Source organism: Bufo gargarizans, chromosome 6 (genome assembly GCF_014858855.1).
Source record: "Bufo gargarizans isolate SCDJY-AF-19 chromosome 6, ASM1485885v1, whole genome shotgun sequence".
NCBI lineage: Eukaryota > Metazoa > Chordata > Amphibia > Anura > Bufonidae > Bufo > Bufo gargarizans.
The window spans coordinates 99020854-99032979 of NC_058085.1; the positions used below are offsets into that span (position 1 = coordinate 99020854).

Below are 12126 nucleotides of genomic sequence, written 5' to 3' on the forward strand. Positions count from 1 at the left end.
CTCTGAACGAAAATAAAACATTCTAATCTGCCAGACAACCCAGTTTTCACACAAGTCTTAAATGTAACATTATAAAGGAAAATGATCCAATATTGTGTATCGATGTAGCATAAGTATCTGGACCTTTAGGATTAGCAGATAATTTGAAGGTGAAGTTAGAGTCAGGTGTTTTCATTCAATGGGCTGACAATCAATTGTGTGCGAGTGACCTGTTTTATTTAAAGAAAAGGGATCGATCAATGTCTGAGCTTCACAACAAATGTTTGTGGAAGTGTATCACGGCATGAACAAAGGAGATTTCTGTGGATCTCAGAAGTAAAGTTATTGATGCTCATCAGACTGGGAAAGGTCACAAAACCATCTCTAAAGAGTTAGGACACCAATCTATAGTTGAAAGGATGTGTACAAACAGAAGAAATTCAAGATCATTGTTACCCTTTCCAGGAGTGGTCAAAGAACCAACCAAAATCACACCAAGAGCAAGACATAATAGTCTGCGAGGTTACAAAGGAATCTAAGATAATCTCTAAGCAATTAACTAATATTGATGTTCATGAGTCCACCATCAGGACAACACTGAATAATGGTGTGCATGACAAGGTTGCCAGGGCAAAGCCGCTGCTCTCCAAGAAGAACATTGCTGCTCGTTTGCAAGATTACCTAGAGATAACAGATGCTATTGAAATAATGCATTATGGATGGATGAGACAAAAAATTTAGTTTTTGGTTTAAATGAGAATTGTTATGCTTGGAGAAAGCAAATAACTACATTCCAGCATAAAAATATCAACCCAAATGTGAAACTGTGGTGGTAGCATCGTGGTTTGGGTCTGTTTTGCTGCATCTGGGCCAGGCATCCTGTCACCGCCAGTCCTGTGAGAAGGTCTGGCAGACGTTCCTCTCTACCTCTTGTATGATGTTCTTTGATTTGGTTTCAATTTCTCATCTCCTTTCCTTCTGCCAGGTGCCACTTATTTAGACTAACCCGTTTCCTTTATATTCCCTAACATACTGCCTCACTTTGGGGTTTATTTTACTTCCTGGATGAAGTGGTCATTGCTGGAGGCTGTGTCTGCTGTTTGTTCAGATAAGTCCTTTACTTTATTGTGTTTCCTTGCTGGCTTGATTCTAGGTGACCCTGACTCCGTCCGTATTAAGTGCAGGCAGCCGGTGGTCGTGTCCCCTCACTATTATAGGGTTTTCAGGTGTCACACAGACTTAGGTACGTGGGCATGCAATCATCTACCATAAAGATCTTTGCATGGGCATAGCAGTCAGGGAGAGCTCTTAGGGTTTTATAGTGCTCACCTATATGCTCCTTAGTTTGGGATCAAGCCAGTCGCTCGTTTATTTATAAGTTCCAGCTTTCTGCTAACACATCCGTGACACATCCTCATTTGATAAATGACCAAGTCTAATATGTTGACCCATTTGTTTGATTTGGTTACCTTTATCTACTTTTAGGACTTGCATGAAAATCTGATGTAGTTTTAGGTAAAATGTATACCAAAATATATAAAAAAGGGGTTCACAACCTTTCAAGCAACAAAGCAACACTGTAGCATTTAATTAGAGCGTGTGGTATCTTCTAAAAGGATTCAGCAATATGTCAGAAGATTTCATTAAACTATAGTAACCATTAAAGGGTTGTGTCACTTCAGCAAAGGGCATTTATTATGTAGAGATAGTTAATACAAGGCACTTACTAATGTATTATTTTTTTTTTATCCATATTGCTTCCTTTGCTGGCTGGATTAATTTTTCCATCATATTATACATGCCTCATTTCCATGGTTATGGCCACCCTGCCATCCATCAGCGGTGGCCGTGCTTGCACACTATAGAAAAAAGCACCAGCCTATGTGCACTCCAAGGTCTCGGCCACCATAGAGGCCGGCACTTTTTCCTATAGTGTGCAAGCATGACCATCGCTGGATAGCAGGGTGGCCGCAACCAAGGAAACGAGCAGTGTATAATATGATGGAAAAATGAATCCAGACAGCAAAGGAGACAATATGGATAATAACAACACATTAGTAAGTGCATTGTATTAACGTTCTCTACATAATAAATGCCATTGGCTGAACTGAGGCTCCCCCTTTAAGATCTGGATTCATTTGTTGATCTTGATATTTGTGTAGCAATCCTTCCCCTTCGTAACTGAAAGATTCTTAGTGTACTTTCACACTAGCGTTATTCTTTTCCGGTATTGAAATTCGGTAAAGGGTCTCAATACAGTAAAAAAAACGCATCCGTTTTGTCCTAACGCATTCTGAATGGAAAGCAATCTGTTCAGTATGCATCAGGAGGTCTTCCGTTCCGTCACTTGCTGCGGTATTTTTTCCGTCCAAAATCCCGGAACAATATCGCACTTGCCGCATCCGGCATTAATTTCCATAGAGAAATGTTACCAAGTGTTCCGGAAATTGCTGCATCGCCGGATCCAGTTTTCCGGTCTGCGCATGCGCAGAGATATAGAAGGAGCTACTCTTTCTTTTGAAAAAAATGTAAATACCGGATCTGTTATTCCGGATGAGATGGATCTGGTATATCACCGAATCCGTCTAACAGATCCGAAAAAAAAGCTATCCGTTTGTATACGGCTTGCCGGATCTGGCAGGCAGTTCCGTTGCTGGAACTGCCTGCTGGAGTCTAAGGCTAGTGTGAAAGTACCCTTAGTCAAAATGCTAAAAAAAAAGTGGGCAAAGCGACAATTAGTTCATAGCAAATGGGATGATTGATCCAGGGAATGAATCCATTGTCATTAAGAGGTCAGGATGAATTTCTTTTTCATTTTTCTGTGAAGTTAAATTGGCAGCTTCTTCCCTGAGGGGATTTAAGATATTTTTAACTAATGTTAAAATAATCATAAATGATTTAAGATCGAACTGACATGAAAAAAGCCTTGAATATTATAGTTCTCCGCATACGCACCATGAAAGCTCCTGCAGCCACACAGTCACATACATCACTACAGCCATCTGCTTTACCATCTCATAGAGCGGGGTGTACAACTGTCGGACTGAGGCCTGCTGTCCGGGGCCCTGCATGTCCCGTATTCAACTGTATCTGCATCCTGAGGACGCAGATACAGTTGAATACAATGGTGCTTACATTACTAAGGCGAGATGAGACCATTGCTGTGTGAGCGAATACATTGGTGCAGTTTTACTAATCCTGTCCTGGCAGTCAATCTAAAGATGTGCCAACTTTATCATGGTGGCGCCAGGTGTGTGATAAATATGGTGCATCTACAGGCACTTTACTTTACACCACCTATTGGTCACCTAAGGCCATTCACATCAGCGGTATCATTTTCTGTTCTTCTGCGTTATATGAGCAGAAGAACGGGAATTACGGAAGCGCCGTATTCAGGACATAACTGACATGAACAGAACCTAACAGTTCTCATTGACTATAACGGGATCTGTTCGGTTTCAGTTCTGGAGAACATTGTTTTAGCGGAGAGAAAAAAGTCCCTCATTCAGGACTTCTCTGTCCGCAAACTCTGTGACGGAGCCTCCGACCCAGGTGTGGCATCCCCGAGCACCGGAGCTTTAGTCCTGGGGGGAATGCTTCCACTCCTTGCCAAATCCTAGGCCAGGGATCAGCAACCTCCAGCTGTTCTCAGACTACAACTCCCATGGGAGTTTAAAAAGAAAAACTGCCAGGGAAGTGTGCATGCTGGGAGTTGTAGTTTCCCAGCAGCGGGACGGCTGCTCTAGACTCAGCATCCAAGATCTACACCCAAGCTTCCTATAGGGGCTGTGCCAGAGCTGATTAACCCCTTCACTTCCATACAGACATACGACAAGCATTATATAGCAAACATATTGCATGGTCATGTGACCACAGCCCAGACTGTAAGATCGGAGCAATAAAGGGAAAACATTACAGATAGCTTCATAAATGATTATTTCCGGAAAGCCCCTTTAAGGCCTCATGCACACCGCCGTATGTATTCAGCAAAAACCTGAATACGTTGGTGTGCATGAGGCCTAAATATGCATACCAGGAAACATAGATCTCCGTCCCCTGCAGCACCTGGGAGCTCTGTGCCTAAACTACAGCGCAGCCCTCATACTACTAATGGGGAAGGAGGATGATGAGGGTGATAATACTACTAGTTCTCCTCATCCTCCCGCGCTGGCCCCGCCCCCTCTCTATTGACCAGCGCCGGGTACCCGCTCTCCTCGCATCCCTCCAGCGCTGGCCCCGCCCCCTCCCGTCTATTGGCCCGCGCCGGGTGACTCTTCTCCTCGGTGCGCCTGTTACTAGGGCATCATCTCTTCCCTCCGCTCGCTACTATGAGAAGCCGCCGTGTGATGTGACAGGGAGCTGGCTGCTCGGTACGCCGAGGTCGGCCCGCCCCTCCCCGTTATTGTCCCGGGGATGGGCGCCTCACCTGCTCGCGGGGCTGTCATGCCTGCCAAATAGCGGCGGCAACAACCCTCCTCCTCCGCTGGCGGGGCAGCCCGCTCTATCCACGGGTGTGTGTGCATGTGAGCCCCATGTAGCTGCGCCCTCCACCCAGAGCCACCGTGATGGCTGAGCCTGGAATCAGGAGACGGAGACTCAAGCTTCTGGGATTGTGCATCCGAACCTGCGTCCTGCAGATCTTTGTGGTCTCAGTATTTGGGGAAGAGAAGACCTTCATAGTGGAGGTAGGTCACCCAGACAGCGGCGTACACAGCTACCTACCTAGCATCTGTCTGTCTAATCTATTATCTATCTATCTATCTATCTATCTATCTATCTATTTATTATCTCTCTATTATCTATCTATCTATCTATCTACCTACCTATCTATCTATCTATCTATCTAATCTACCATATTTATTTGCCAACCTATTATCTATCTATCTATCTATCTATTTATTATCTCTCTATTATCTATCTATCTATCTATCTATCTATCTATCTATCAATGTATCTATCTATCTAATCTACCGTATTTATTTACCAACCTATTATCTATCTATCTATCTATCTATTTATTATCTCTCTATTATCTATCTATCTATCTATCTATCTATCAATGTATCTATCTATCTAATCTACCGTATTTATTTACCAACCTATTATCTATCTATCTCATGTCTGTCTATCTATCTAATCTAACTATCTATTTCATATCTATTTTCTTTCTTTTTTTCTCTATATTATCTATCTATCTATCTATCTATCTATCTATCTATTTTCTTTCTTTCTATCTATTATATCTATCCATCTATCTATTATATCTATCTATCTATTTTCTTTCTATCTATCTGTCAGTCTATCTATCTATCTATCTATCTATCTATCAGTCTATCTATCTAGTTTCTTTCTATCTGTTTATTATATCTATCCATCTATCTATTATATCTATCTATTATATCTATCTATTTTCTTTCTATCTATTATATCTATCTATCTATCTATCTATCTATCTATTTTCTTTCTATCTATTTATTATATCTATCTATTTATTATATCTTTATATCTATCTATCTATTTTCTTTCTATATCTATCTATCTATCTATCTATCTATCTATCTATCTATCTATCTATCTATCTATCTATCTATCTATCTATCCCATATCTGTCTGTCTATCCCCCCCCCCCCCCATACATGCACATGCATTACCAGAGTGACCATAACAACCCCCATGTTGCTGTATGTTGCATGCTGCCGGGACGTCTAGGCCGCGGTGTATGTTCTGTCTATGGCTGATGTTACTGGAGGCCTGCTGTACACTGTTCCTCCCCGGATGTGTAATGCCTCCGTGTGTATGAGCAGGGGTCCTCCATGTAATATGTTAGTGCCGTCTGCATCTGACAATGGCCTAGCATTAAAGGGCCTTTCCCTAGTAGCAGGAGCCTGGCGATCTGAGCGTGGTGGGGTATACAGCCATATAGACACATGTGGAGCCTGCGGCCTGTGGAGCGCACCACTAATGGCCGGTATATTTACCGTGGAATCAGATATCATGGGAGAGTAAACAGAGCGATCAGTTATCCGCCAGGCCTATTGACCATGACTGTATGTGAGCTGAGGGATCGGGTTACTGTGCGGGAGCTGATGACTTATTATGTATTTAGGCTTGAAACCCAATACCGTCTGCTGTAATGCTGTCATCTCATGTGAGACAATAGAAGGGGCTGCTGCGCGTGCTGGTGAGCCGCACATGACAGCGTGCACATCTGCAGCCTCAGCTCCTTGTGCCGTCACATGCAGGTGCAGCAGAGCTGAGTTTATTACTTTCCGCAGTTCCTTATGTGATCATTTAGTGTTTTCAGATCAGAGTTACATAGGACTGCATGTTAATTTACTGAGTTATCTGACAAGCTAATTGCACTGCCACAGTGTCTGAGGTTTTACGTAGGACTGACTGCAAACCAAATGAGCAATCAAGCTCATTGCAATATGTGTTACCTGTGATTTTACATAGGACTGCACATAAACAAACCAAGCAGTTTTAACTCAATACAGTATGACTTCTGTAAACAACTGTAATATGGTGTGTTTATCTGAGGTTTTACATAGGACTGTAGGTACACCTACTGCTATCTATCATACCTTATTGCAATATTGTATGTTACCTGAGGCTTTACATAGGACTGCAGGTATACCCATTGTGCTATCATACTTCATTGCAATATTGTGTGTTATCTAAGGTTTTACATGGGACTGGAGGTAAACCTACTGAGTTATGTCATTGCAATATTGTGTGTTATCTGATGTTTTACATAGGACTGCAGGTACACCTAATGAGCTCTTATATCATTTGAATATTGTGTGTTTTCTGAGGCTTTACATGGGACTGCAGGTATACTGATTGCGCTATCATACCTCATTGCAATATTGTGTGTTATCTGAGGTTTTGCATAGGACTGCAGGTATACCCACATTGCAGTATCACATTGTGTGGGTTTACACAGGACTGCAGGGAAGTCAACAGCATTATCCATCATACAGCTATGGAGTGGTTTCCAGGACTTCAGTAAAGCCAACATATTTTTCTTACCTTATTACAATGCGTTATTTCTGGTATTACATAGGACTGCAAGATAACATACCAAGTTTTCTTCATTCATTTTAGTATAACTTTTTTTTAAATGTATGCGTGATGTTATTATCATCATTTATAGACACACCGATGACAAATTCAGCCATGCTACATCTTCAGCCCCACAACATATGAAGCTCTGCTACATCTGGACATTGTGCCAGCTAGAATTGCGCACTCTGGGTCCTATGTTGTCTCATCCACATAGCGTGGTTGGTGAACATGGCAAGTTACCCAGAACATCGGGTGCGTGGTGCCCTTCTTAGGCCGCCCCGATATTTGGGACACCGCTCTCCTTCATTGAATGATGACAGATTGTAATGTGGAATTAATGCAGAAAGCAGCGCGAGGAGGACAGATCTACGGGGCTCAGAGTCTGCCAAGAATAGATATTTTGGGAGACAAGGTATAAATAGACGGCGCAGGGCTACAAGAAGGAGGAGGCTACCGGATTGGCTGCGGCCGGCAGTAGTCACTTCAGCATCATTTGTTGCTAGACAAGCATTGTGTGCCGCGCTTGTAACTAATCACTGATATCAGGAGGAAGCAGATCCAGGAGCATCGGGCCTCAGGGGGATGTCAGGTCTGCGATAGCCTGACCAGTCATTGAAACATGTATATCACACGGTAATCATATCTATAACATGTACATCACACGGTAATCATATCTACAACATATATATCACCCAATAATCATATTTATAGCATGTATATCACCCAATAATCATATCTATAACATGTATATCACACTGTAATCATATTTATAACACGTATATCACACGGTAATCATATCTATGACATGTACATCGCACTGTAATCATATCTATAACATGTATATCACACGGTAATCATATTTATAACACGTATATCACACGGTAATCATATCTATAACATGTACATCACACGGTAATCATATTTATAACACGTATATCACACGGTAATCATATCTATAAAATGTACATCGCACTGTAATCATTTCTATAACATGTATATCACCCAATAATCATATCTATAACATGTATATCACACGGTAATCATATCTATAACATGTACATCACACGGTAATCATATCTATGACATGTATATCACCCAATAATCATATTTATAACATGTATATCACCCAATAATCATATTTATAACATGTATATCACCCAATAATCATATCTATAACATGTATATCACACTGTAATCATATTTATAACACGTATATCACACGGTAATCATATCTATAACATGTACATCGCACTGTAATCATATCTATAACATGTACATCACACGGTAATCATATTTATAACACGTATATCACACGGTAATCATATCTATAAAATGTACATCTCACTGTAATCATTTCTATAACATGTATATCACCCAATAATCATATCTATAACATGTATATCACACTGTAATCATATCTATAACATGTATATCACACGGTAATCATATTTATAACATGTACATCGCACTGTAATCATTTCTATAAGATGTATATCACCCAATAATCATATCTATAACATGTATATCACACTGTAATCATATTTATAACATGTATATCACACTGTAATCATATCTATAAAATGTACATCTCACTGTAATCATTTCTATAACATGTATATCACCCAATAATCATATCTATAACATGTATATCACACTGTAATCATATCTATAACATGTATATCACACGGTAATCATATTTATAACATGTACATCGCACTGTAATCATTTCTATAACATGTATATCACCCAATAATCACATCTATAACATGTATATCACACTGTAATCATATTTATAACACGTATATCACCCAATAATCATATCTATAACATGTATATCACACTGTAATCATATTTATAACACGTATATCACCCAATAATCATATCTATAACATGTATATCACACTGTTATCATATCCATTAACATCGGCCGCTTGAACCCACATCCTCTCCTCTGGTCCGTACCCTTTCCAGTGGACATGATACTGGAGGGATCTACGGAGAACTCTGAGTTCACAATCCTGCTGATCTGAAATTCTAAATTGCTGTCCACCATGACAGGAGCAGGAGGCAAGGAGGACGGCTCAACAGGTTCGACACATTTCTTCAACAACGACTTATGAAATCCGTTATGACTTTTCAAAGCCTAAGAAAGTTCAAGACGGAAGGCTACAGCGTTAACAATGGCAGTGATCTTATATGGACCAATAAACCTTGGACCCAACTTCCAAGAAGGTACCTTAAAGAGGACCTTTCACTACTTTACAAACGAAAAACTAACTATACCTGTGGGCAGAGCGGCGCCCAGGGGTCCCCCTGCACTTACTAGTAAGTCTGGGCGCCGCTCCGTTCGCCCGGTATAGGCTCCGGTGCCTGCGCTCCCTCTGACTGTTTTCTTGTAGGAGGCGTGTCCCTTGCTGCACTGCTGGCCAATCGCAGCGCACAGCTCATAGCCAGGCTATGAGCTGTGCGCTGCGATTGGCCAGCAGTGCAGCAAGGGACACGCCTCCTACAAGAAAACAGTCAGAGGGAGCGCAGACACCGGAGCTTATACCGGGCGAACGGAGCGGCGCCCAGACTTACTAGTAAGTGCAGGGGGACCCCTGGGCGCCGCTCTGCCCACAGGTATAGTTAGTTTTTCGTTTGTAGAGTAGTGAAAGGTCCTCTTTAAGCTTAATGTTTCTTGTGGACAGCCACACAGATTCACCCACTCTCAGGTCCGGACCATTCATACGTCTCCTGTCAGCCGCACGCTTATACCTGTTGCCCATCTTTTTCTTTTTTTATTTAGAATTTTCCGCCAAATCGAAGACAAAGAAGAGGAAAATCATTCCTCCTCAGAAATACCGGAAGTTTGAGAACCAGAAAATTACCAAACTGCAGATGGAACCCATATGCCCCAAAAAACGGTGACTTATCAGTGGACTCCTGTCTACGGTTATTAATGGCAAACTCAGCTAACGACAAGAATGAAGACCTCTCCTCCTGGTTTTCCGAAACAAAACATCTCAAGTAATGTCACGGCTGGAGGTGGGGGAAACCCCCAGCCGTGCGGTGCCAGGAGATGGTAGGGTTACCACTTGGCCAGGACCACAGAATTAGGGAGCAGGTCACCTCCTATTGCGTCCCTAACGCTGACCCTGTCTCCTGTCAGTATGAGCCGACCTTGATGGTAGGAGGGCTCATACGCTGGAACCTATAGTCCCTACAAGCCCTCAAGTCAGCCCTGAACTAGAGAACAGGGTAGACAGCCCGTTCCTCCTGGAGACGGAGAAACAGGAGTCTAATGTGGCCAAGCTACAAAGGGAAACAGAAACAGCTATGGCAGTGACAGGCAAAAGTAATCCACACAACACTCACCTGCCACAGACAACACAACCAGGAACCCATGTGCAGGTGCTGTTAGTTCAAGACACCAAGGAACACAGCACACACCAGACATCACACAGGAACCCTGGACCATAAGCTGCAATAACACAAAACCCCACACACACCTAGATAACACCGTGTAACAAAGATTTATGACCAGAAGGGAGGCCCCCACTGGTAGATGGTAATATACAGGAGGCTGCTCCAGCTATGCCTGGCTGAAAGCAACCTACTGAGCCAAGCCAGAGACAGAGGCTTTATAGGCCTAAGTGGCCACACCCACCGGTCAGAACACACCCAGTGACATCACACACACTGGGAAGAGAGTTAACCCTTCCAGCACCACAGGAAAGGGAAAACACCAACTTAAAGGGGAAGTACACACAATACATAACACACACCAACACACTCACCTGTTACCGCCAGCAATGGCATGCATGGCAACCATGTTCTGGGGAACAGCCAGCAGGCCGAGACCCTGCCACCACATGCACACAGCAACAGACGTTGCCGCGGACAACCGCAGGTGAAGGAAGGTGTCTCCGTGCATACAACACATGACCTAGTGCACCACAAACAGACAAAAGGAGTGCACATAAAACACGTTGCCAAGGGCAACCGCACGCATGCCTGTTATCCGCGGCAACCGCACCTGAGGCAAACCACTAAGTGCCCCCAGCTGCGGTTGACACAACACCAAAACCGCGGGTAACTGCATGCGGCTCCCAAGGAGTCATGACCATGACCAAGGGTCGTGACAAGTAAGTCTCCAGATTCTGATTGGTGCACTCAGTCTGTCCGTTCAACTGAGGATGAAAAGCAGAAGAAAAGGACAATTGTATACCCAGACGAGTACATAACGCCTTCCAGAATCTGGAAACAACTTGAGTCCCCCGATCAGACACCACATCAGAGGGAATGCCATGTCGTTTCACAATGTTATCCACAAACACCTGTGCAAGAGTTTTGGCATTAGGAGAAGCTATAAAATGCGCCATCTTACTAAAACGATCAACTACCACCAGAATCACGCTTTTCCCCCTCAGAATTTGGTAAATCCGTGATAAAATCCATGGACAAATGGGTCCAAGGTCTGGACGGGATGGGTAACGGAAGAAGGGATCCGGAAGGCGGAGTATGTGTCACCTTAGTATGAGCACAGATACAACAGGCTGACACATAGTCCTTAAACTTACGCAGCTCTGGCCACCAGAATCTATGATAGATGAGATCCACATTCCAGCAAGCACCGTACAGTGATGTTCCTCGAACACCTTGTGACGTAATTCGGAGGGAACAAACAATTTCCCCGGAGGACAAGAGTCTGGTGCATCCTCCTGGGCCTCTAACATCTTTGCCTCAAGATCAGGCTATAGGGCAGAAATGGCTACCCCTTCAGACAAAATAGGACTAGGATCTTTAGAATCACCTTCCTCCCCAGGAAAGCTGCGTGACAAAGCATCCGCCTTGACTTTCCTAACCCCAGGGCGGTAGGTGACAATGAAGTTAAATCTGGTGAAAAACAACGACCATCTGGCCTGCCTTGGGTTCAGTCGTTTAGCCGACTCCAGATAAGCCAGATTCTTGTGATCAGTAAGCACAGTGATAGGATGAATTGCTCCTTCCAACCATTGATGCCATTCCTCAAAAGCCAACTTAATGGCTAGCAATTTTCTATTACCCACATCATAATTTATTTCAGCAGTCGAGAGT

The 12126-nt window shown here is 43.0% G+C and overlaps 1 protein-coding gene across 1 annotated transcript in view; it reads left to right on the top strand.

Moving 5' to 3' along the window:
- The first annotated feature begins 4284 nt into the window (after nucleotides 1-4284).
- Nucleotides 4285-12126, top strand: part of MMP24 (matrix metallopeptidase 24) — a 133446-nt gene continuing 125604 nt past the window's right edge. Inside the window, exon 1 of the mRNA XM_044297539.1 lies at nucleotides 4285-4664. Within this exon, the coding sequence (XP_044153474.1) occupies nucleotides 4545-4664 (120 nt within the window). The 5' untranslated portion in view covers nucleotides 4285-4544. The remainder of the gene's footprint in view (nucleotides 4665-12126) is intronic.